The 27,923-nt window shown below is 43.3% G+C and overlaps 1 protein-coding gene and 1 pseudogene across 1 annotated transcript in view; one reads left to right on the top strand and one right to left on the bottom strand.

The window, feature by feature from the left end:
* Positions 1 to 27,923, top strand: part of LOC126249947 (beta-glucuronidase-like) — a 154,319-nt gene that overhangs the window by 9,668 nt on the left and 116,728 nt on the right. Inside the window, exon 2 of the mRNA XM_049951519.1 lies at positions 3,935 to 4,132. Within this exon, the coding sequence (XP_049807476.1) occupies positions 3,935 to 4,132 (198 nt within the window). The remainder of the gene's footprint in view (positions 1 to 3,934; positions 4,133 to 27,923) is intronic.
* LOC126209462 (5S ribosomal RNA) lies at positions 24,164 to 24,281 on the bottom strand (annotated as a pseudogene).

Below are 27,923 nucleotides of genomic sequence, written 5' to 3' on the forward strand. Positions count from 1 at the left end.
TATTAATCATATGGGAATTGGTTTTGATCTTCTGATGACTTTACTAGATCCTAAAGGAAGGCATCACCTACAAGAAATGTAAGAGACGTGCTGAGACTGTCTCCTAAATTTGTTGTGTAAATTAAAAGCAGCGTAGCGGTTAAACATTTTCTTGGGGAGCGCCAGATAACATATCTGCCTCACTTGATGATTTCCCGTCAATTATTACGAACTGTGACCTTTCTGACAGGAAATCACAAATCCAGTCGCACAACTGCAACGATACCCCATAGGCGCGGAATTTGATTAGAAACCCCTTGTGAGGAATGATGTCAAAAGCCTTCTGGAAATCTACAAATGTGGAATCAATTTGAGAGCCTTGTCGATAGCACTCATTAGTTTGTGTGAATAAAGAGCCAGCGGTGTATCACAAGAACTACATTTTCTGAATCCGTGCTAGATGTGCATCAGGACATCATTTTCTTCTAGGTATTTTGTAATGTTCCAAAATCTGACTGCAAATCTATGTCAGTGATATAGGTTTGTAATTCAACAAATTACTCCTGTTGTCAATAAGGCCTCAGTTCTGTTGTGAAATCTGCATGGGAATATATGTCCCTTTCTAAGCATAAGCTCGGTATTGATTCGTGTTATCGATATTTCTGATGATAACTATGTAGGTTTTTTGTTCAAGACACTTCATCACGTCTGGACTCTGATTTTGCTGTTAACTTGAGTGTCCTTTGGGTGTTACCAGAATGAAGCGCTGGTTGTATTCTGCCAGTGTAATGGAGTTACTAAACTTTACACTGCCTTGTGATATACGCAGGTACAATGTCGGTTTTGCCTAGGACATTGTTTTTGAAAGTGTACCCTCTATATTGTTTTCCCAATTTGCTCAAATATTTTCTCGTCATCATTGCACTACGATAATGTGAGACCTGTATTAAAGTAATTAGGAATGGTTTCGTCTTAGGGTTGAGAAAAATAATTCTGTCACTGTATTGTTAATTCTACCCTCACATTATCCTTCTCATAACAATTTTTTAAACTCTAGTTATGCAAACTGACAAAGACGAATTTTTACCATATTTTGTCAGGCTAAAACTTCTTATCTTCTATACATTTCACTTCCTTAATCGTTACAGCACTTTACAACACTTATCCACATACCTCTTTAGTTTGCCCGTGTACTCACAAACCTTGAACAAGCTACTGTCACTCTCCATTTGTTAGCAAATTAGGTGTGTAGCGGCATCTTACCCCACTGCCGAACTACTTAACTAATTAGGTTGAGGTACGGAATGTTCGTGCCGTAACAGATTACTGTTTCGGACACGCTAACAGCGCAAGTGGTTTTTTGCGAATTGCTGCATGTGGAGGTCTACATTGAAAATTCATGATGAAAAGTTGTAGCACGCTTTCTTCTTCCCTGGCCAGACAGAAGGAGAGGTTTGCTTTTCTCGTGTCTTCTAACGTTGTCTCGATGTCCCCATTGGTTTTCTTCTCCACCGGCCTCACATCCTAACAAGCGAGCAATAAACAATAAATAATGGAATAGCAAGTGAGAATATTCCACAATGTCAAAATACAGGGACGTTACCTGATTTTCATTGCTCTCAATCTCAAAATGAGGAAAATGAATTATTATTATATTAAATAACTCGAGAGCCAGTCAAATTATCGCTTATCAAGCTCCATCTATGTTCACAAAGCATCTCTGCAAATTTTTGATGAGTCTAGGGCATGGTACGTAAACGTTTTCCGAGGCAATTCAAGAATTTATTCACTCTTATGTGAATTTCAGAATCACCCACGGTCCACACGTAGGAGGGCTGTTCGAAAAGTATCCGACTATTACTTATGAAATCTGTCTTTATTCAGATAGAATCGTTTGGCACCAGTCACCTTCAAAGTAGACCCCTACAGCTGCTACGCATCTCTCCCAATGCTGCTGCCGCTGCTGAAAACATCTCTGAAATCATCGTTCGGTATGGTGCGCAGCTGCTCCGTCGAATTCTGCATAACGTCTTTCCTGTTCTGAAATCTGCTTCTTTCAGAGACTTTTTCAGTTCAGGGTCACTCGGTACTAGGTCGGACGAATAGGGAAGCTGACAGACCACAGTCGTGTTGTGTTTGGCCAAAAAGTTCTGAATTAATTGAGAACGATGAACGGTTACGTTAGCGTGGCAAAGGTGCCAATTGCTCGCTGCCCACAAATCCGGCCTTTTGTGTCTCATTACTTTACGAAAGTGACGCAGAATTTGTTGGTAGTACTCTATATTAACACTAATACCTACTGGAACTTACTCATGATGGGCCACGCCATTGGAGTAAAAAACATGGTCAGCATGAGTTTCGCGTTGCTGCAGGCCTACGTCGCTCTTTTGTGTCTCGAGGATGATGGATGCTTCCATTGAGATGACTAGAACTTCGTATCTGTGTCGTAACCAAATGAACTAGGACTCATGACCCCACAATGAAATAGGACTCATGACCAGTGATCACTATGTCAAGAAAGTTGTGATTACTGTTCACAGTATCCAGTATGACCTATTCGATCTCCGAACGAAGTTGCTTCTGCCCAGATGTCAGCAACTTTGACACAAAGTTTGCTGAGATCCTTCTTAGGTCCAAATGTTCCGTTAAAATGGAATGAATGGTTGGAATACTAATTTTAATCTCGTCTGCAAGTTATCTGACCATTATTCGTCTACCCTATACTGCCAGGGTCTTTACATGATCTATAACAACCTCATTTCTGGATGTTCAGGGCCTATAGGAACGTGCTTCATTCTTCACTGATGAGCGGCCATCTTTGAAGCGGTTGTACCACCCCTTTATTGCTCACTTGTCGAATCTTGTGGGATGTTTCAACTTGAGAATCGCGAATCTTAAAACAAAATTTGATGAAACGATATTGTCCCACTTTGTCTGTTGCCCACAAAACAAAATCCGACGACTACCACTTATATGTATTCACTTTCCAACGGCTAGCAGAGACTGGTTGTTTCCGCTGTCTTGAAAAAAAATCAGACATGCACACTACGTATGCCTACAAACATAGTGTGTACACCGCCCCATAGCATTGTTGGTGTCAATGATAAAAAAAGGGTCGGATACTTACAGCCCTCATATAACAGCAGACTTGTAGAAGTGATGGAAGAATCCGTTAGACTACTCGAATTTTTTTTTTTGTGTGATTAAAATATTTTTCTGTCATACTGAAAACAAAAATTGTCCAGGTGTAAGCAGCACTCATGCACTGAAGGTTCCGTACAAATTTAATTACGTAATACACAGTTCATCCTATCCGGCAATCAAGGATCTCGACGATTTTTGCCTGTTATCGACATTGATAATGGCAAGATATTGCTCCCAGGCATTCAAAGACTTTCGAGAATGTTTTAATTTCAAGTTTGAAGTCGGGTATCATATGACTAACGAAATATTTTTTCATGCGATATAATTGCAAATTAACAATTTTCGGATTTTTTCTTTGGTTGCACTGCGAAACATTGCTCCCTGCCAAATTTCATGATTCTAGATCAACGGGAAGAATCCTATAGGTTTTAATGAATGAGTTTGCGAGTACCAACAAGTGTGACATAAATGTTGATGGCACTGTCTTTGAAGCTAACGTTTATTATACCGCCAAGAGACCATAGACGCTAATGTATGACGTAAATTTCAACTTGGTAAGTCTACCCTATCCTGAGAAAATGGGATTTGAACAGTCGGTCAGACAGGCAGACAGGCGGATAACGAAGTGACTCTATGAGGCTACCGCTCTTACCGGTTGAGGTACGGAGCTCTAAAAAAGGAAATTTTGATGACGCATCACTTTCCTTTCATTTCAAAGTATCTAACTTCTGACATCCCTTGATGTAAATGTGCTTCATGTCCCAAATACTGAAGAAACGTTAATTTTTGTTTTTGACCATCTTATTCACAGGCCGCCATGTCCGGGATGTGGAGGTTCTGTCTGTTGCTGACTACAGCTGCAGTGGCGCCAGTCGCGAAAAGTGGCGTGCTGTATCCCAGGGAATCCGAGTCCAGGGAGGTGAGGCCTCTGGACGGCCTATGGAACTTCAAGCTGGACGCAGACGAAGTAGGCTATACTGAAGCGTGGTTCAACGATGACCTCACCAAGGTAAATCTATATCGACTCTCAGTCAAAACTTCGTCTGCATTTAGAAATTGGGAATACTAACCAGACCTCGTGCTCTCTGGTTCCTGTGCAGCGATTAATGGCACTTTGGACTGACGTCGATACCAGCAGTTAGCTGTCCATCTTTCTTCGTGCACAGAACACCGTATAACTGCACTACTGGCCATTAAAATTGCTACACCACGAAGATGACGTGCTACAGACGCGAAATTTAACCGACAGGAAGAAGATGCTGTGATATTCTAATGATTAGCTTTTCAGAGCATTCACTTAAAATTGGCACCGGTGGCGATCCCTACAACGTGCTGACATGAGGAAAGTTTCCAACCGATTTCTCACACAGAAACAGCAGTTGACCGGCGTTGCCTGGTGAAACGTTGTTGTGATGTCTCGTGTAAGGAGGAGAAATGCGTACCATCACGTTTCCGACTTTGATAAAGGTCAGATTGTAGCCTGTCACGATTGCAGTTTATCGTATCGCGACATTGCTGCTCGCGTTGGTCGAGATCCAATGACTGTTAGCAGAATATGGAATCGGTGGGTTCAGGAGGGTAATACGGAACGCCGTTCTGGATCCCAACGGCCTCGTATCACTAGCAGTCGAGATGACAGGCATCTTATCCGAATGGCTGTAACGGATCGTGCAGCCACGTCTCGATACCTGAGTCAACAGATGGGGACGTTTGCAAGACAACAACCATCTGCACGAATAGTTCGACGACTTTTGCAGCAGCATGGACTATCAGCTCGGAGACCATGGCTGCAGCTACCCTTGATGCTGCATCACAGACAGGAGCACCTGCGATGGAGTACTCAATGACGAACCTGGGTGCACGAATGGCAAACCGTCATTTTTTCGGATGAATCCGTTTACAGCATCATGATGGTCGCATCGGTGTTTGGCGACATCACGGTGAACGCACATTTGAAGCGTGTATTCGTCATCGCCACACTGGCGTATCACCCGGCGTGATGGTATCTACCATTCACTCGATCCCTGCAAAACCCTACATTGCAGCAGGATAATGCACGACAGCATGTTGCAGGTCCTGTGCCGGCCTTTCTGGATACAGAAAATGTTCGACTGCTGCCCTGGCCAGCACATTCTCCAGATCTCTCACCAATTGAAAACGTCTGGTCAATGGTGGTCGAGCAACTGGCTCGTCACAATACGCCAGTCACTACTCTTGATGAACAGTGGTATCGTGTTGAAGCTGCAGGAGCAGCTGTACCTGTACACGCGATCCAAGCTCTGTTTGACTCAATGCCCAGGCGTATCAAGTCAGTTATTACGGCCAGAGATGGTTGTTCTGGATACTGATTCCTCAGGATCTATGCACCCAAATTGTGTGAAAATGTAATCACATGTCAGTTCTAGAACAATATATTTGTCCAATGAATACCCGTCATCATATGCGTTTCTTCTTGGTGTAGCAATTTTAATGGCCAGTAGTGTATTTCCTACACGAGGCGCTCTTCAGCACTCAACAAAGTCAGTTCTAAGGTGGCCAGAGTTTAGCTTTGAAGCAACAGACTGCAGCCTTGTTGACGAATGTTAATGCTGTTCACAGGTGTTCGACGCAACTGTTAACTGAGCAAGCCTTAATTGACTTAGCGTATCCAGCTGCTGCTGCGGTTCTTTTCATCGCTGGTTCGAACGGATTTAGATTTACATTTTCGCGCGAACTTGTCTTCAGTCATCAGACATCAAGTTTTAGAACAAATACCTTTTTTTCTGATCGTATCAGGAACCATTAACTTCTATCCGTTCTACAGGTAATCATTTGCTAACTGTCACTGGACTTCTGTGTGCTATGGCGTCTATGGTTTTTCTACACTGCTGGCCACCGTAAATGCAACACCCTGAAGGAAGCATCCGAATCAAGTGAAATTTACACCATGAGTTTGCAGCGATGAGATATGCAACTGATTAGAATTTCAGCGCAGACGCACATCACGCGCGCCTGTGGCGCCACCTTATAGCGCCATTTAAGGCTTGGCGATTTCGACGAGTGTATGTTCGGCACGTGTGTTTACCTTGTGGTTGTTTCACAAGACGATCAGTTATGCCTCGTAGACAACAGCGAACATCTTTTGATCAAGTATCCGAGTTCGACAGAGGAAGGATAGTGGCTTACCGAGATTGTGGATTATCATACAGAGAAATCGCTAGTCGTGTTGGACGAAACCAAACAACTGTAATGCGGATATGTGACCGTTGGATGCAGGAGGGTACGACGGACCGACGTGGTCGATCGCATTCACCTCGGTGCACCACTGCACGTGCTGATAGGCAAATTGTGCGCATGGCAGTGACGGATCGCTCAGTGACATACCGAACCATAGCACAGCACATTGCGTCTGTAACGCATCATCCAGTGTCTGCGCGTACCATTCGACGCCGTTTACAGCAGAGTGGTCTGTCCGCAAGACGTCCATTGCTTCGTCTACCATTGACGCAGAACCACAGACGTCTCCGTCGCCAATGGTGTGATGACACACGGATGTGGACGGCAGAATGGAATGACGTTGTCTTTACTGACGAGGCACGCTTCTGTCTGCAGCACCACGACGGTCGGATTCGAGTGTGGAGACACCGTGGAGAGAGGATGCTGGACAGCTGCATTATGCACCGCCACACTAGTCTTGCACCGGGTATTATGGTATGGGGCGGTATTGGATATTACTCTCGCACGCCTCTAGTACGCATTGCCGGTACTTTAAATAGCCGGCGCTACATATCCGAGGTGCTGGAGCCAGTTGTCCTTCCTTACCTTCAGGGCTCGGCCGCAGCCATATTTCAACAGGATTATGCGCGACCACACGTGGCATGCATTGTCCAAAGGTTCTTCGTCAATAACCAGATTGAATTGCTTCCCTTGCCGGCTCGCTCTCCGGATCTTTCGCCGATAGAAAACATGTGGTCCATGGTTGCTCAACGAGTGACCCAGATTACTTCCCCAGCTGCCACACCAGATGATCTTTGGCAACGTGTGGAAGCTGCTTGGGCTGCTGTATCCCAGGAACACATCCAACGTCTCTTTGACTCAATGCCGAGACGTGTGGCAGCAGTGATCTCCAACAATGGCGGCTACTCTGGCTACTGATTCTGGCAGGAACCACATGTCACAGACGTCTGTAAACGTAATCATTTGATACTTGGTCAACATGTTATCTACAAAATAAATTTTGTTGTGCTACCTCTTGTCTTTCTTGGAATTGCATTTACGGTGGCCAGCAGTGTATATTAGTGTCTGATGCAAATTCTATCGTTATTCCGGTGTCTGTTGTGTTCTCGAATTTTTTCATTGTTTTTAAATCTCTTCTTGGTGTTTGAGGCAGACGTGAACTCCAAGGGCGGGTCCTCTAATACCCCTACCCGCATTCTGCAGCTTTTCCTTCAGGTAGGAAACAGGGTATTCAGCCAAATAGGTGGGTCCGGCAACGTCACCTTTGGCCTGGTAGCTTGCAGCTGGCGGCAAAGGAGAGCATAGTAGTGCTGTGTCTAGTGCCGAGAAAGTTAGTATCTGCAAAGTGTTGTTAGTTATATAGGGTAGTGACAATGAAGGTGGAGAATGGTGTAAACGTCATGAGTAATGAAAGGAGCCAGACAATTAAAAAATTTACAATCAGACATCATGGGAAACCGAAATCTACTGGTCAATACGGTTGGAGATGATCGAACAAGAAGAAGTATGTCAAAATTTTTACACTGAGAAATGATCATTTTTTGTCTACACACATTGGAAATAAATTCATGATCCATTTTTATTACAACAGATCGCCAAGGAATCGGTAACAAACGCAATAAAAAATAAAGGACACCAAGTGTCAAAAAGGGAAACGGTTTCATTCATGCACTTTTATAATCTATGAGTATCATGCATGAATATTCGTAATCGGCACAGTTCACTCTCACAGACAATGCTACTGATGAGGAAAATGCATTTTTATATTCTTTTATTTGGCAGAGGAGTCCTCTGCGCTTGGGAAAACGACAAATACGTGCGACGGGTTTCAGTCTCGTTTTAACTCTTTGTTTGAGTCGGATCACTCTGCATGTTACACTTTTGTAAGTAACTCGAGAAGATTACAGACTCTTGTAGCTGGTTAAATAATACCGGTTCTGGTTCCGTACAAAAACTTCAAGAAAACCAAATAAAAACAAGGATTCGTCCATTTCAAAATTGTACGAAGGCAAAATGGTGAAATGGATAGATTGTATTTTTAAATGTGTTTTATACAAAGCGTAAATATTATCGTTCGTTTATCACCTGAATAAAAGTACTTTCAGTGAGTGCTCGTTACTACAATTTCTTTCACGTGGGCACTTTCTCGTCATCTCTGTCAGTTGGGCATTTAGATAAAATGTGTAGTAAAAATGTAATGTTAATCTTTAGCACAGCATTTCTCTGTTCCAATAATATAACTTACTAACATTTCGGGGAGTGGTCAAGGCTAAATCAGAATTCTGCTGCTAGTTACCGAGTTCGGGTAATAGCAATAAGATCAATTTTAGGCAAAGCAAGCTGCGGAGTTCTTGAACCGACCTGGTAAAAGTTGCGGAATTCGTGTGAACCAGTTGTATGCACATTGCTATCTGTGCCACTGGGCGCTAAGAGCGTGCTGTGGAGGTTTAAAAAAAAAAAAACCTCAATGTTCGCGATGTCTTGTGCTGGTTGCACGGGGACAGTGATGCTTACGTGCACGTCACTTTGGCCCCCCAATCCTTACTGGGGGATATCGAAGGGCAGAGTTTGAGCTTTCGTATTTGCCAGTACCTTCTATTTGGCGTCTCATATCCTCGACGCCTCTTTGTACTTTGTGCAGACTCTAGAGGGGGGCTGCGCAGCTGGTGCTCGTTGATGTATCTGTCGCATTCTCATGTGCTCGCATGTCACGGGACTGCACTAACACGCGAGCTTGGGTGCTCCAGGCACTGCCCTGTATGGACACTGTGTGGTACGTTCCGTGGTACGTTCTTTTATTCACTCGTGTAGGCTGTACGATGTCGGCCTACCGTGCTACCGTGAACTGTTTTGTCACTTAGTGTGTTTGTGTGGCAACAACAGTGTAGAATCACGTGTAAATCGCAATGGAAGCCAAATGGTAGCCAGATTAAAACGGATATTATTAATAGTAGAGCAGCTGAGTACTAAACTTATTATGACCGTACAATAGATATCCAAAGGATGGGCCCTGAGTTTAGTTGCAATAAACAAAATTTAGCTAAAGTAATAATACAGAGCGAGTCAGAAGGCAAGGTACAGGCTTTGAGGATTGATTCTGAAAAAACTGCCCTATGAACATTTGTCCCGTTCTTAACGGTTTCTGAGTCCGCCTTCGTGGCGTAGCGGTAGCGTTACCGCTTACCACGAAGGAAGCCCGGGTTCGATTCCCGGCAGGGGACTGGGTGTTGTGCGTCCATCATCATTGTCATCATCATTGACTCGCAAGTCGCCAACGTGGCGTCACCTAAAAAGGACTTGCAATACGGCGGCTGAACTCCCCCGAATGGGGCCTCCCGGCCAACAATGCCATACGATCATTTCCGTCTCAACGGTTTCCGAAGGAACCTAATGAAAACAATGGGGACAAGTCAATTGCAGGTGATACGTCGCCGGCCCGTGTGGCCGTGCGGTTCTAGGCGCTTCAGTCTGGAACTGTGAGACCGCTACGGTCGCAGGTTCGAATCCTGCCTCGGGCATGGATGTGTGTGATGTCCTTAGGTTAGTTAGGTTTAAGTAGTTCTAAGTTCTAGGGCACTGATGACCACAGATGTCAAGTCCCATAGTGATCAGAGCCATTTGAACCAAGTCCACCGTCAACTGCAGAGCACCTTGCAGCTCTTGTAGACAGCTGCTGTCTTGCTGACATGATCTCATTCGAACAGTCCTATAACTGAGCACATACACGTAAAATATGAGCGAGAAGTTCTTCCTCTGTGTCCACTCTGCGCTTGTAGACTTCTCTCTTAAGCCAACCTCACAACCAGTAACGCAATGAAATAAAATTGGGGCCCGCATCTCGTGGTCGTGCGGTAGCGTTCTCGCTTCCCACGCCCGGGTTCCCGGGTTCGATTCCCGGCGGGGTCAGGGATTTTCTCTGCCTCGTGATGGCTGGGTGTTGTGTGATGTCCTTAGGTTAGTTAGGTTTAAGTAGTTCTAAGTTCTAGGGGACTGATGACCATAGATGTTAAGTCCCATAGTGCTCAGAGCCATTTGAACCATTTTTTTAATAAAATTGGGTGACCTCGGTGGCCAAGAAATTACTCCACGGCGACCAATTTAACGACCAGGACACGTTTCACTTAGGTACCGTGTCACTGGCCGTACGGGATGTGCAGGAGCTCCGTCGTGCTGCAATTACATACGACGTCGTCTTCCAAAAGGAATATCCAACAAGTATTCTGGTAACACACTTTGAAGGAAATCAAGATACCGTTCTCCATTAAGACGATTATATAAAACGACTGGACCGATGAGTTGACCGTCAATAATACCGCACCTCACGTTCACTGAGAAACGCCGGTGAAACTTTGTTTCCACAGTAGCGTGCAGATTTTCATCTGCCCACAGTTGTAATTTGTTCGTGTTGTTGACACCGTCGCGGATAAATGTTGACTCATCTGCCAACAGAATATGTGGAATACAGCGTTCATCGACAGTGATCCATTGCATAATTCCGTTTGTTTGGCACAATCTCCGACATGCAGATGTCGCACTCTTTGCCGATGATACGGATGCAGACCCTGTTCATGTACTGTGCGCATCAATAGTGTCTGTGAAATACCAAGCAGTGCCGAAGTTCTTCCAGAGCTGGTAGCTAGGCTGCGTTATACCTTTTCAAGTGTCCTCCTTTAAGATCTTGTTGAACGGGACGTTCACATACAACGATCACGCAATCTGTCAAACATCCTACTAAATACTCTTCTGTCCGGAAGTCAGCTGTTAGGAAATCGTCATTCCTGTTCGAAAACAGCAACTCTGTAATTCCCAGTGTTTTTGCAAAACACACAGACAAAAATCATGTAACCATACTCCGCATGTGTGAAGACCTGGTTAATTTTCGCTACACTGACCCGTACTGTTTTGACTGTAAACGTAACAACACTGAAGTACACTGGTGCAACCACTGTAGTACTGTGAAATAAATAACATACATACCTGCAGGACTTGTCACCCCACTGTGCGAAAGTCCCAAGTGCGCATTGAAATGGTTAGTAGAGACAACACTGCGTCGCTATGGTTGTATTTGCGAGCGAATGCTGGTGAAGAACGACCTGGGACTGACGCCCGTGATTTTCAAACAGCTGTACGTCGTATACGGCTAAGAAAATGGCATATGTTCATTTGAAGATTTTTGTTCAGAATCACGAATACTATCACCCCTTACAGCATGTACCTTTCCTCCTGACTCATCCTGTATGGTATACATGGGGATTGGGGAAGGCAGCTGCCTTTCAGCATATAAAAAAAAGTCTGCGCAAATCTAACTCGCATCCTGCTCTATCAAAAAGACAGGCAGGAAAATTCAATATTACTTTGAAGAAAGCCACAAGATGTAATAATGGATATTTACTAGTAGCAAGTGCTCTAAGAGTCATTTGCACAGGTCACAACAGTATTCAAGGAAGATAGTAGGAGTAATCCACTAAATTACAGACCCATATTATTAACGTCGATATGCAGCAGGATTTTGGAACATATATTGTATTTGAACATTATGTATTACCTCGAAGTGAGTCGCGCGGGTTAGCCGAGCGGTCTGGGGCGCTTTGTCACGGTCCGTGCGGCTCCCCCCGTCGGAGGTTCGAGTCCTCCCTCGGGCATGGATGTGTGTGTGTTGTCCATAGCGTAAGTTAGTATAAGTTAGAGTAAGTAGTGTGTAGGCTTAGGGACCGATGACAGCAGTTTGGTCCCTTAAGACCTTACCACAAATTTCCAATTACCTCAAAGAAAACGGTCTATTGACACACAGTCAACATGGATTTAGAAAACATTGTTCTTGTGAAGCACAACTAGCTCTTTACTCACACGAAGTGTTGAGGGCTATTGACAAGGGATTTCAAATAGATTCCGTATTTCTATATTTCCAGAAGGCTTTTGACACTGTACGATACAAGTAGCTTGTAGTGAAATTACGTGCTTACGGAATATCGTTTCAGTTGTGTGACTGGATTCGTGATTTCTTGTCAGAGAGGTCACATTTCCGTCGAGAAAAACAGAAGATATTTCTGGCGTTCCCCAAGGTAGTGTTACAGGCCCTTTGCTGTTCCTTATCTATATAAACGATTTAGGAGACAATCTGAGCAACCATCTTAGGTTGTTTGCAGATGATGCTGTTGTTTATCGACTAGTAAAGTCAACAAAAGATCAAAACAAATTGCAAAATGATTTAGAAAAGATATATGAATGGTGCAAAAATTGGCAGTTGACCCTAAATAACGAAAAGTGTGAGCTCATACACGACGTATCAGTCACATCTAAAGGCCGTAAATTCAACTAAATACCTAGGAATTACAATCACGAACAACTTAAACTGGAAGGAACACATTGAAAATGTTGTGGGGAAGGCTAACCAATGACTGCGTTCTATTGGCAGGACACTTAGAAAACCCAACAGATTCACTAAAGAGACACCGAGCGAGGTGGCGCAGTGGTTAGACACTGGACTCGCATTCGGGAGGACGACGGTTCAATCCCGCGTCCGGCCATCCTGATTTAGGTTTTCCGTGATTTCCCTAAATCACTCCAGGCAAATGCCGGGATGGTTCCTCTGAAAGGGCACGGCCGACTTCCTTCCCCATCCTTCCCTAATCCGATGAGACCGATGACCACGCTGTCTGGTCTCCTTCCCCAAAACCAACCAACCACTAAAGAGACAGCGTTTGTCCGTCCTCTTTAAGACTACTGCTGCCCGGTGTGGGATCCTTACCAGATAGGACTGACGGAGTACATAGAGAATATACCGTAATACATCGAGAAAGATCAGAGACAGGCAACACGTTTTGTATTATCGCGAAATAGGGGAGAGAGGGTCTTTGAGATGATACAGGATTTGGGTGGACATCATTAAAACAAAGGCGTTTTTCGTTGCGACGGAATCTTCTCACGAAATTTCGATCACCAACTTTCTCCTCCAAATGAGGGAATACTTTGTTGACGCCGACCTACTTTGGGATAAACGATCATCATAAATAAGGGAAATCAGAGCTCGCTCGGATGAGAGATACAGGTGTTCGTTTTTTCTGCGCGTTGTACAAGACTGGAATATTAAAGAAGTATTGTGAGGGTGGTTCGATGAACCCTCTGCCAGGCACTTAAATGTGATTTGAAGAGTATCCATGTAGATGTAGATGTAAATGTCGTTAAATATAAAAACTATGTTGTCATTCAGCCCACATTCAGGGAGTCTTTATCCGCTCCCCCCCCCCCCCCCTCTCCTCACTTGTCCCTACACCCGAGCTCAGAATCTGTATATGTCTTAGCCAGTGACATCAGTGCTGAAATGAAACAGGAGAAAAAATTGTGTTTGCTCAAGGCGGAACCGATCCAAAAACAAATTTATTGGTAAGCTAACACAGACACAAGGGCGACCTTCAACCTCAAGATGAAATAGAATCATTCTCGCAAACAGTCACAACTGCTCACACATTACACGGTATCCAAACATATAAAAGTATTACTAATGCGTTAGCATTTATCAGAACGCACTTTCAGTTAACACTAATGAATGAGCCACAGTTGTCCACTGGGCTTTATTAAATGAAATAAAATTTCTGTAACAGTTGTGAAAATATAGTACAGCGGTGACGCTTGTAATTTAAGTATATTGTACTTTCTTTGGTGATATACTATAACGAATATTAGTTACCAGTGTGGAAGTATTACCGTTAATGACAGAAATTATATAGAACTGGTCCAGTAATATAGGGAAACAGGACTGAGGCAATCATAGTTCTAGTCTTCCAGTATGTATTGCCAGTTCTGCGCTCTGAACCGCAGATGTTGATATGTTCAGTGCTGTCGTCTCTAAGCCGCACAAAATGGACACACCTTCTCATTTTGTTGGTCCTGATGTAATTCGGGGCTACAATCTTATTGATTTATTTTTCAGATTCTGTGAGACTGTGTGCACCAAAGCTATTCGTTCACAGAACTCACAAAATGCTGATAAAAAGTCTGTTTATTCGGCTGTTTAGGCTAACTGATGAAGTACAGCGCACGTTGATTCACTTCTTAAAATGCTTTACGTTGGAGAATCAATTACCTGCCTCCCCAATGCCTATGAGGATATCTCCCGTTGTAGATGACGTAACATCGAGTACAAAAGTATGCCTCAGAAATACCGCAGCCTAATTCCCAACAAACCAATCACACCAAGGATGTCGTAAAAGCGTGCATTCTATGCTCGTGAGTGCTTTGTGGCCGATTTCTGCCAGTCTGACAGTCCATTACGCTGTGAATACCCTGTTGTGCTGGTGGTATGTACGTTTCGAAATGACTGACGAAGACAGTCTGGGCCCATCACAGGCACTACGTACTACTCCTCAGAGGATTACGACACTTAGTGGAGCGTCTGTTATATCTACTTTCGTCGAATAACAAAGCACCCATATAGTGTCATAACTGTGTGAAGAAGGTGGACTTTACAGAGTGTGAAAGTTATTTGAACCGACCAACTCCGGGAGATTACAGGGAAAGAAGAAACATTTTTCTCTTGTGTCATCCTGTAGAGGGCGCAATCGCTCTCAGCACTCATGCAGCATACGAATGTAAGAAATGCCCCTCGTGAGCAATTGTTAATCCGTTGCACTTATAGCGTGTGCACAACCTGGGACCAGATGATGAACCACTCAGAGCACAGTTTCCGCACTGGTACCTGAAACAGTAAAGTCAACAGAAGATCAAAACAAACTGCAAAATGATTTAGAAAAGACATCTGTATGGTGCAAAAATTGGCAGTTGACCCTAAGTAAAGAAAATTGTGAGGTCATCCACATGAGTACTAAAAGGAATCCGTTAAACTTCGATTACACGGTAAATCAGTTAAATCTAAAGGCCGAAAGTTCAACTAAATACCTAGGAATTACAATTACGAACAACTTAAATTGGAAGGAACACACAGAAAATGTTGTGGGGAAGGCTAACCAAAGACTGCGTTTTATTGGTAGGACACTTAGAAAATGTAAGAGATCTACTAAGGAGACTGCCTACACTACGCTTGTCCGTCCTCTTTTAGAATACTGTTGCGCGGTGTGGGATCCTTACCAGATAGGACTGACGGAGTACATCGAGAAAGTTCAAAGACGGGCAGCACGTTTTGTATTATCGCGAAATAGGGGAAGGAGGGTCTCTGAGATGATACAGGATTTGGGGTGGACATCATTAAAACAAGTACATCCTACATTTCTGTCCTCTGTGCTGTTCACAGATGAAGCAACGTTCAGGCGTGATAGGATCTTCAACATCCACAATTCGCATGTTTTGAATGAGGCTAATCCACATACCATATTTATTAGCGCTCATCAGTTGTGGTTCTGCGTGAATGTCTGAGCAGATGTTACTGGTGACTGTTTAATTGAGCCATGTCTCCTGTCCAGGCCATTAAATGACACTATTATAATTTCCTCGCCAGAGTTGCTGGATGACGTGCCACTTGCTACATGACAGCGCATGTGATTCTAGCATGACGGGGCGATGGCGTATTTCAGTTGTCCTGTGCGCTGGTTCTTGAGCCGACAGTTTCCAGGAAAGTGGACTGGCAGTGGTGGTCCTGTGCCACGGCCTGCTCGATTTGCTGATTTGACCTATCTGAACTTTTTGTGCGACGAGAGATGTGCAACATCGTTTATAAAATTTTATTAAATATTTTTTTAAGTTCAAACTTTTAATGTCTAAATCTCAGTTTCCTATCACAATTAAAGTTCGATAACTAGTTTCGGTTGCTATCTGCAATATTCTTCGGATCTTTCAAGATATGAATAAGCATTGGAAAGCGTCGTTAGTTATACTATTGCAAGTAATGAGCTTTCGATACAACTTCTACTCATGCAACTGGACAATTTCCTATATGACCGTCAACCTGTGAAATTACCATCTACAATCTGGCTTGCTCACGGCGACGTTTCCAGTGACGTACTGTTATTTTGGTACTTGCGAATAAATATTTTTGAGTGACTACATTGCTTTCCAATGCTTATTCACCAACTTTTCATTTTTGAACAATCTGAAGATGGTTGCAGATAGAAACCAAAACTAGTTATCGAATTTAATTGTGATAGGAAAAAACTTGTGATTCTTGAGCAAAAAACCTTTTTTAATAAACCACATTAAGACGCCATCTGTACCCCCTGACCATGTCAGGCTTCACTTGTTTATAAAACTCGGTGAATCAGAAGAGCATCTCGTTGTCCGAATAGTAGCAGAAGTAGTAGAAATTAAGGACACTCTTTCAGTCTTTGACTGCGTTAGACAGAACGTGAATCACGGTGTAGCCTTAGTTTACAAATCAGCGAGGCATTTTTGAACCTCTACTGTAATTGTGTTGTATTAATGTTGTTGTCTCTTGGTAATAAAGAATTAAAACTTGTTTGTGTTACTTTTTGTCCTCACAGGAAAACAGATTGGAAAAAGTGCTTTCGCTTTCCCATAGAACCTGCGAGTAGGTTAATTTAAGTAATTTAAGTCCAGTGAAAACTCCCTCTACAGGTTTTAAAAATTCCTCGCAGGAAAATATGACACTAAAGAAAAATAATTGCTTCAGAGTTCCGTGCAAGCTCATCGGTTTAAATGATTTTCAGCCTGTACATACTACATGAAGCGTTGCGTGTAGCCTTGAACGAGTGGCTGAAGACGAGAACGAGTTCTCAGATGGTGTTTTTTTTTTTTTTTTGTCTCTATAGCTAAACGGAATGACCCAAACAAACCTGTCGCTGCTAGCGTGTATTGCGAGGTGCTCCTACAGGAGGTGGAAATATGGAAACACCACAAACACATCACATTATCATGCCTAATATGGTGCAAGAAAACCGTTGGCATTGAAAACAGCTTCGAGTCCTCGCGCAATGGATAAATACAGGTCCTGTATGATTTTTAAGTGAATCTTATGCAATTCTTTCAGTAAATAGTGATACGTTGCGGTAACAGTGATTGAGATGGAAAGCGATCACGCGCCATTTTCTCCAAAGTTAAGCAACAAAGATGCAATAATATTGAGATCTGGTGATTGGGCTGGCCAGAGGAGATGCGACAGTTCATTCCAGTGCTGACAAAACCAGTTCTGGACGATGCGAGCTGCATGAAAAGGGGTCCTGTCACCTTGGAACACAGAATCACCGTTGGGGAATAAACATTGTACCATGGGATGGACCTGTTCAGCCAAAACGGTCACATAATCCTTGGCAGTAATGCGATCATACAGAGTACCCATGACGTCCATAGACTACTACAGTATGCCTGCCCAAATCACGGAATCTCCGTCACATTTCAATCTCGGTAGCTCGGCCAGAAGTTGGAACAGTGTGAAGGAAGAATCATGTGATCAAATGGCATTCTTCTATTGCTCCGTAATAGAGGTTTTATGGCTGCGACACCACGTTTTCCTGTTACGGGCATCTGCAACACTGATGAGTGGTTTCGGAATTCAAATCGCCCTGCCCTTCCAAGCTTATTGAGCTCCCTTCGTGTTTTAAACATGGCTGCTTGGTTCAGTGACCGTTTATAAATTAAAGTTGAACTAAATAAGCCCTCGGTCACAATTTTTAGTCTTTTTGACCACTTCTATGAGTGCCTTATCTACATTTATACTTCGCAAGCCACTCATCGGTGTGAGGCGGAGGGCACTTTACGTGCCACTGTCATTACCTCCGTTTCCTGTTCCAGTTGCGTATGGTTCGCGGTAAGAACGACTGCCAGAAAGCCTCCGTGCGCGCTCGAATCTCTCTAATTTTACATTCGTGATCTCCTCGGGAGGTATAGTAGGGGGAAGCAATATATTCGATACCTCATCCAGAAATGCACCCTCTCGAAACCTGGACAGCAAGCTACACCGCGATGCAGAGCGCCTCTCTTGCAGAGTCTGCCACTTGAGTTCGCTAAACATCTCTGTAACCCTATCACGCTTACCAAATAACCCTGTGACGAAACGCGCCGCTCTTCTTTGGATCTTCTCTATCTCCTCTGTCAACCCGACCTGGTACGGATCCCACACTGATGAGCAGTACTCGAGTATAGGTCGAACGAGTGTTTTGTAAGCCACCTCCGTTGTTGATGGACTACATTTTCTAAGGACTCTCGCAGTGAATCTCAACCTGGCACCCACCTTACCAACAATTCATTTTATATGATCATTCCATTTCAAATCGTTCCGTACGCATACTCCCAGATATTTTACAGAAGTAACTGCTACCAGTGTTTGTTCCGCTATCATATAATCATACAATAAAGGATCCTTCTTTCTATGTATTCGCAATACATTACATTTGTCTACGTTAAAGGTCAGTTGCCACTCCCTGCAACAAGTGCCTATCTGCTGCAGATCTTCCTGTATTTCGCTGCAATTTTCTAATGCTACAACTTCTCTGTATACTATAGCATCATCTGCGAAAAACCGCATGGAACTTCCGACACTATCTACTAGGTCATTTATATATATTGTGAAAAGCAATGGTAACATAACACTCCCCTGTGGCACGCCAGAGCTTACTTTAACGTCTGTAGACGTCTCTCCATTGAGAACAACATGCTTTGTTCTGTTTGCTAAAAACTCTTCAATCCAGCCACACAGCTGGTCTAATATTCCGTAGGCTCTTACTTTGTTTATCAGGCGACAGTGCGGAACTATATCGAACGCCTTCAGTTTTCAGTCTTCAAACTGTATTTCTGGGCTTTTACATAAGCAAAAAGTTACCATGTCTGCTGTTGTCAAATAAAACTTTGCCTGTGAGTTCATGTACTAAATACTGTTCATTTTAACATTCAGCTGTCTATATTTTAAATGTTAAGTAGCCTACTTATATTTACGGCTACTAGATAGCACTCTTGGTGTAATGTTCAGCTGCCCGCACTTGCTAAGAGGGGCACCTCAGTCTGTTGCTACTTGTGGCTTTATAGATATGAGCAACCCACAGTGGCTCGCCTTTCATGTATTCTTTTTAAAATTTTTGTGACTAAAGCCTTTCTGGCTTGATATTTATTTTATACGTGACATGTAAGTACTGTCTTTTTTTGTACTGTTAGTCAGTACTTACACTTTTATATAAACATTTTTTCTCATAAATTTGCACTTATGTTATAGGCGACTTTAAATATTTAATTTCTGATGAAGGCACTCATAGAAGTGTTGAAAACTGGTCAAAAGGACTAAAAATTGTGACCGAGGGCTTATTTGCTTCAACTTTAATTCCCTTCGTGTTGTTTTTGTGCTGAGGATTCGCGAGTGCTACATTCAGTTCTGTAGTGACTTTTGCAATTGTCCTCTTTATTTTTCGTCTCAATCGTCTTCAATGACGGTCCGTCCGATCACTCAACACACACTTTCGTCCACGTTGTGACTTCGCGGATGATGCTTTGCAGCTTTCCTTGTATGAGCTTTAAATCAAAAATGGTTCAAATGGCTCTGAGCACTATGGGACTTAACATCTGTGGTCATCAGTCCCCTAGAACTTAGAACTACTTAAACCTAACCAACCTAAGGACAGCACACACATCCATACCCGAGGCAGGATTCGAACCTGCGACCGTAGCGGTCACGCGGTTCCAGACTGAAGCGCCTAGAACCGCACGGCCACACCGGCCGGCTATGAGCTTTAAATCTTCGATACGGTGCCTCTTGAAACCCCAAGCACTTCGGCTACCTTAGCTACGGAAGCAGACTCTATACGTTGTTGTTGTTGTGGTCTTCAGTCCTGAGACTGGTTTGATGCAGCTCTCCATGCTACTCTATCCTGTGCAAGCTTCTTCATCTCCCAGTACCTACTGCAACCTACATCCTTCTGAATTTTCTTAGTGTATGCATCTCTTGGTCTCCCCCTACGATTTTTACCCTCCACGCTGCCCTCCAATACTAAATTGGTGATCCCTTGATGCCTCAGAACATGTCCTACCAACCGATCCCTTCTTCTGGTCAAGTTGTGCCACAAACTTCTCTTCTCCCCAATCCTGTTCAGTACCTCCTCATTAGTTATGTGATCTACCCATCTAATCTTCAGCATTCTTCTGTAGCACCACATTTCGAAAGCTTCTATTCTCTTCTTGTCCAAACTATTTATCGTCCATGTTTCACTTCCATACATGGCTACACTCCATACAAATACTTTCAGAAAAGACTTCCTGACACTTAAATCTATACTCGATGCTAACAAATTTCTCTTCTTCAGAAACGCTTTCCTTGCCATTGCCAGTCTACATTTTATATCCTCTCTATTGCGACCATCATCAGTTATTTTGCTCCCCAAATAGCAAAACTCCTTTACTACTTTAAGTGTCTCATTTCCTAATCTAATACCCTCAACATCACCCGACTTAATTCGACTACATTCCATTATCCTCGAGCACAAAAAATTGCCCACGTTAGAATTTATTTAGCTCCGACATAATTCACTAAGCTACACAGAACATTGTTCTGACCGCGACTGACACTTGCAATGTATAGACGACATTTCGTAGGTTCCCTTCCTGGTTAAATACAGTAGCGCAATCTGCAGACGTGGCTAGCATCTCCATTTATGTTCAAGCATGAATTTCTCGCAGTATTTCCAGATATTTTTCCCACTGTTGTAGCCATCCCCTTTTATGGTGACGACGCAGTATCTGCGGTATAGTACGCGTCGTGCTCTGTTTGTGACACTGACTGGTTCCTGTTTTGGACGAGAAACTTGATGTCACAATAATCCTGCTGGTGATTAAAATAGTAGGCAACATTTTTCGGTACACATGAGACAGCATGCGCTATCTATGTCCCAAGACGACGTGCATAAATACGCGCTTCTTCCGCGGCTCATATCTCGGATTCTATTGATGCTATAGAGATAGGGTCAACTGTTTTGGATAGCCCTTGGGCTAGGGACCAGGGACCATTTGTACATCAAACACATAGATCATCTTAGTGTTACTAACCTACACTATAAGATGAAAGTATGAATATTACACACTTCCTCCTGCTTAGGCAAACAGAACAGATCGGTTGGTTCTATTTGCATTTGACTGGTCTGTGGTGGGCCTTAAGAGGCTTATGGGGCACCATTAGTTAACGAACAGTTCCTTACAAAACCCCAAAAAAATGGTTTTTTGCCATTTTTGTGCCAAGACGGAACCGGGGATTCCAAGACGGCTAAGAACAGCAAATGGCTCGCATTTTTGCGCTATATTACCAGGACAGCTATTTGGGACAATAGTGAAACTTTTACGGATGTTGATGATGATGAAGTCCCATACTCCTTGACGGAGCGTAGGGGAACGATGCGGGAGACCCGCACCGCCGTACTAGGCAAGGTCCTTGTGGAGGTGGTTTGCATTGCCTTCCTCCGACCTTAATGGGGATGAATGATGATGATGAAGACGACACAACAACACCCAGTCATCTCGAGACAGGTGAAAATCCCAGACCCCGCCGGGAATCGAACCCGGGACCCAGTGCTCGGGAAGCGAAAACGCTACCGCGAGACCACGGGTTGCGGACCTTTTACGGATATTTTATTGTTTCCGAGATACAAAGGTTTAAAGCTACCTTGCTTGTACACATAAAATAAGTACCTAAAATCCGGTGTGAGGCGTAAACGTGGTTTATAAAGTGACGCAGCACGAATATACATGGTGTAAAGTATCTCCGTTGTCATTATGAGAGTTCTGGAAACCCCGTGTTGTAGTACTGGAGCATATGCAAAAAAATTTTCACGTAAGATCCACCCTGAGGTGTAAAATTAGTTTTGCGTTATTTCAAATTCACATACGTAAACTATCAAAATTTTAGTGACCCATAAGTTCTTGTCGTATGAAATGCCCAGCAGTGGTAGGGAAAACAAGGAAACGAGTGGAAAAATTATCCTATCGCAGCATAAAAAAGGCGAATATGCTCCTGTTTAAAAGACTCTGACTGAGAAGTGGGGTATCAGCTGTCTCAGTCTACGTTCCTCGGGACCTTTAAAAAATTTTGCAAACATTTTGACATAGGAATGTATCGCACTTTTTTATACTGAGAGAGAAAGAGACACTGGCAGTGGGAAGGAGTCGGAGAAGTAACAAATATGGAAGCTAGTAGACAGTGGTTGTGGAGTAGAAAGAACGAAGGAGACAACCGCAATGCGAGAGGAAGAGAGGGATACAGTGACAGCGGAACAGTTGACAGTGACAGAACAGTACTAGGAAAAGAGTGAAGGAGACAGTGCCAGTGGAAGAGGAATAAAGGCCGGCCGCTGTGACCGAGCGGTTCTAGGCGCTTCAGTCCGGAACCGCGCTGCTGCTACAGTCATAGGTTCGAATCCTGCCTCGGGCAGGAATGTGTGTGATGTCCTTAGGTTAGTTAGGTTTAAGTAGTTCTAAGGCTAGGGAACTGATGACCTCAGATGTTAAGTCCCATAGAGTTTAGAACCTTCTGAACCATTTTTTGAGGAATAAAGAGGAGGAGGAAGTGGAAGTGGGTGAGAGCCAGTGATAATGGGAGAGGAGTCTATGACATTAACAACGAGGAAGAGAGAGTGACAGCGAGAAGAGACAGCTCCATTGGGAATGAATGAATGGGATAGTAGCAGTAACAGAGTGCAAGAGGGAGACAATAACGTGAGAGGAGACGGTGGTAGTTGGACAGAACGAAGGAGACTGTGGCTATGAGACAGGAGCCAGTGACAGAGAGACACAAAGAAATAATGATAATGAGTGGGGCTGAGTGAGTGGATGAGAATGGGCAAGGGGAGTGGATGGATACGAGTGACTTTAGTGATGTATTAGTGGGTGTGAGCGAGTTACAGGCAGGGAACTTGTGGAAGTAAGACATGAGTTACAAGTTAGTAAGAACTGTTCTCATGCCAAAATTTTTAAAGATGCTGAGGAACGTAGAATGAGACGGCCGTTGTCCCACTTTTCAGGCAAAGTCTTTTAAACAGGTGTATATTCGCCCGTTTTTGTGCTCCGATAGAAGCTTTTTTCCACTGGTTACTTACAATACACAGTATAATTAGGCTCGTGCTATTGCTTAAATAGCCTATGGACGCTTATGCCTTCAATGATTAAGAGAAAGCAAAAAAAGAAAAAAGTCGAAAGAGCAGTAAACTAAGGCAGCGTGAGAAAATAAAGGAACATACAGATTGACGCAAAACGACTTTCTCTTCCTAAACAATAAACTGTGCCAGATATTGTTGTTGCAGCATCACAATTTTTGTCAATGTGTGTACAATAAATTTATAAAGCCACACTACACAACTGTAAAGAGCTTTGTTTACTCACTATATCGGAGGCATTTCGACGCTGACTACGTGTAACTACACATCAGTGTTTCTTCTACAATAAATTAAGGGAACTGGCATTGGTGCATCTCCTTCCTTGGATATTTGCGCGTCCCCGTCTCAAGACTTCGTGATCTCTCTGGAAAAAATAGAAGGTATTACCCTGAGTAGATATTTTAGATGCACTAAATGTAAATTAGTATTGTGGTATGCTGTACATTAGTTGATATGAACTTCATGTAACGTAAGGACAGCATTCTAATTCTTCATTGTCAACAGTAAGATTCTAATGCGCCCCTATGACACTAAATATAACCTTCATACTTGTTACTTTCTTTCTTTTTATTGCGTACCCAAGGATAATTATATTCCTCCCGAACATGCTATGAAAGCCCAGCTTTACCGACTGGCCCCCGTGTCGTCCTCAGCGCACAGGCGTCACCGGATGCGTATATGGAGGGGCGTGTGATCAGCACTCCGCTCTCCCGGCAGTATATTTCCTAGACTGGGGCCGTTACTTCTCAATCAAGCAGCTCCTCAGTTTGCCTCACACGGGCTGACTACAGCCCGCTTGCCAACAGCTCTCGGCAGACCGTGTGGTCGCCCATCCAAGTGCTAGCCCAGCCCGACAGCGCTTAACTTCGGTGATCTGACGGGAACCGGTGTTACCACTGCGGCAAGGCCGTTGGCATTACGTATCTAGCATGTGGAATAAGATGATGGAAGTTTCAACGTAAGCTGAGGGAAATACTGTGAAGTCTGAATAGGGACATAGCTAAACTGCGAAGTGAAACTGAAATAAAAACAGCTTCGCACAGGAAATTCTTACGAGTTCTCAGTGGGCCTGTTTCATCCAATACTGACATGTCGTCCACCTCGAAACTAAATTTTTTAAACGAAGCAACACTGACGTAACAGTTTTTCTGCAGTCACAAGCCCGTCGAATTTACAAACCACTCTTCAGTTTACCGTCTTGCCGCGCGGAGTGGCCGGATTGCGCGGCCTCTCCCGCGGGAGGTTTCAGTCCTCCCTCGCCCATGGAAGTGTGTGTTGTTCTTAGCATAAAACTTTAAACCAGCTATCTTTGAGATTACGTTTTAGTTCATTATTTTATATTTTGATTTTATAACTATTTTAGGTTTCTTATTAAGATTATTGATTTAATTTTAAAACTTTTGTAATAATGATAGAATTAGTATATTTATTAGTATAAAATTTTTACCTTGTAAATTTATTATAAGGAACTGTTTAAGTAGTGTGTGATAGACTCACACACTACTTAAACCCGATGACCTCAGCAGTTTGGTCTTTTAGGAATTCACACACATTTGAACATTTTTTTCCCGTCTCCTTAACTTTAAAGATGGCAAAATGCCTCCTTTTTGGATAACTTCACAGGTGGACACAAGGTACTACAAACAATAAATGATGGGAATCCTTGGAGCGAAGGCGGCGTTCTTTTCGAGGAACACTATTGAGAAAATTTAGAGAACCGGTTTTTCAAGCTGACTGCCGAACGATTCTACTGCCGCCAACATACATTGCGCGTTAAGACCACGAAGATAAGATTTGAGAAATTAGGGCTCATGCGGAGGCCTATAGGCAGTTGGTTTTCTCTCGCTCTATTTGCGAGCGGAACAGGTTCAAATGGTTCAAATGGCTCTGAGCACTATGGGACTTAACATCTGAGGTCATCAGTCCCCTAGAACTTAGAACTACTTAAACCTAACTAACCTAAGGATTGGAACCTGCGATCGTAGCGGTCGCTCGGTTCCAGACTGTAGCGGCTAGAAACGTACGGCCACTCGGGCCAGCGAGCGGAACAGGAAAGGAAATGACTGGTAGTGGCACGGGGTACGCTCCGCCACGCACCATAAGGCCGGTTCCCACTAGGGCTGCCGCGCGTCAAAACCGCGCGTCAGCGGCGTGGTTGCCATGGAAACGGCGTCAGCGGCACGGCGCGGCGGGCTCTGCGTCGCGGTTTGCCCATGTCGAACCGCTTCCGCTGCCGCGTGACGCGCCCCAGGTGCGCGCCGCCAATCACAGAACGCGCTGAGCGTGACGTCAGGTACGGAATCCCGGGCCACACGAACTTTCGCCGAACCGCTGGCGCGGACGCGGCGGCAGCTATGAAATACTTATCATCCGATTCCAAGAAAACTATTCGGCAGAAAAATTTGATTCTTGGGCATGTTACAGCCTGACATCTTCTCTCGATGAAGGACGGAATTTCTTTTCGTTATTTGTCGTGGTTACTTGCTGTATCGCATTTACGTAAACCTTTACACAAAATTTTTATGAGTGTGCAGAGGTAAAAACGCATTGCGTGGACTTTGCGTACAGTTCATTTTAGGTAATACATTATTGCGTATGAAATTTAGTCAACATATCAAAATTGTTTTTAAAGCTGAGAGCAGAACGATAGCTATCACCGTTCTCGGGATATTGGATGATATGTCGGCGGACGGGCTGTGCGGTGACCGCGCGCGGGTCGCTCGCGACGCGACCTATACTTCGTCCTGCTCGTTGTAAACCATGTGGTTGTATCAACTGGAAATTTCGTAAACGGCTCAAGAAATCGAAACGTGTTTTTTTGCAAACGATAACTTGTAAAAAGTCATGTATTTCGTCGCATGATAAATATCCAAAATGTTTTTATCTACCGAGATATGAAAGAAACTACAGTTTTTCGGAAGGGATAGATGAATTTTTTTAAACGGCATTTAATAGCATGTGGAATGAGAAGTTAAACCGTGACTAATTTGCTGGTACGTCATAAGATGTAATTTGCTAAGTATCTACAGCTATTGATTATTTCCTTTGGAAGTAACAAACGTTTTTTTCTTTATCCAGCGTACTTTATTGGTTCAAAACGGGTTTCGCCTTTTACTTTAAGGCATCTTCGGTGGAATCTAGAATGATTCAGTTTTGTTTTGATATGTGATACCTGCAGATTATAAAACAGTTCACATCTTTTTTTTACGTGAATAACTGATTACTTACAGTGAGTCGAGTTTTTGGCGGACATTTGCGTTTCCCCTCACCTGGTCACATGCTGGAGGTTGAACTAAAACTTAGATTATGGAACATAAGCACATTTCCATGTTCGATCTTTTTTCTTCTGTCACTAGCTGTAGACATTATACCGAAAACACTGATTTGAAGTCGTAACTGCAGTGTGTTCACCTCATGTCCCTTCCTGTTTGGCTTGTTTATGTACATGTTGCCAACATAAAGAATTATATGCTGAAAACTAATGTTTTTTTATTTCTGTTCTCCTTATATCTGTATGTGTGTGTGGCTAGCCAGTGATAGTTATAGAAAGTTGAAAGTGAATGCAGTAGTTGTCAGACAGTGGTTGAAAGATTTGGTGTTCAGCTGATTTCAGTTTTCGTTTAAATGTTTTGTGGAGGAGTGCATGGAAGAGTAAATTCACTGCTTACATTAATAGATAAAATAGTAGAATAGCATTTCAACAGATGATTATTAGCAGAATACAATCACCCAACCCCTTTGTCCTCACTCTTTGACGCCTCATAATATTCCCTGTCAACTTACCCCTCTTGTAGTCAAAGTTATGCCATAATTTCCTCTTCCTCCTCTGTTTAATTCCGTTCCTCTTCTTTAGTTACACGATCCTCATATCTAATCTTCAGCATTCTTATTGGTCACCACGTTTTGAAAGCGTCCATTGTCTTCTTGACAGAACTGTTCATCGCCCACATTTCACTTACATACAAGGCTGCACTCCACACAAATACCTTAGTAAAATAGTACCCAATCATTAGAATTTATATTCGCTGTGAACAAATTTTCTTTTTCAGAACGCTTTTGTTGCTATTCACGGTCTTCATTTCATATCCTCTCTACTTCTGCCTTCTCAATTACTGCTTCCCTTTCAAGTCATTGAAGTCTTAGAAATGCAGTTTGGTTTCTGTACAAGTTGTAGATAATCTTGTGGCCCTGTGTTTTATCGATGACATCTCCAGAGCTTCAAAGAATGTTTTAGTTAAGATTGTCAAAATCTTTCTCTAAACATGCAAATGCTATAAACACAGTTTCGCAGTTCTTCAGTCTGTCTACCTAGCTAAGTGGTAGGATCAGTATTGCCTTGCGTGTTCAGACATTTCAGAGGAATCTAACATTGTGCTTATGTTAGTTTGTACAACCCCTCCCCCTCTCCTCTCTACATATTCCTTCCACTTTCTAGCCTTCTCTTATTTGCTTATTTCTGGCTTGCCAAGTGAGATCTTGACAGTTGCTTCTCCTTTGAGCTAAGTTTTCTTTCTTCTTTCTCATTTTCATTCTCCTATGTTTTCCAAGTGCAAAATA

This window comes from Schistocerca nitens, chromosome 1 (assembly GCF_023898315.1).
Source record: "Schistocerca nitens isolate TAMUIC-IGC-003100 chromosome 1, iqSchNite1.1, whole genome shotgun sequence".
Taxonomy (NCBI): domain Eukaryota; kingdom Metazoa; phylum Arthropoda; class Insecta; order Orthoptera; family Acrididae; genus Schistocerca; species Schistocerca nitens.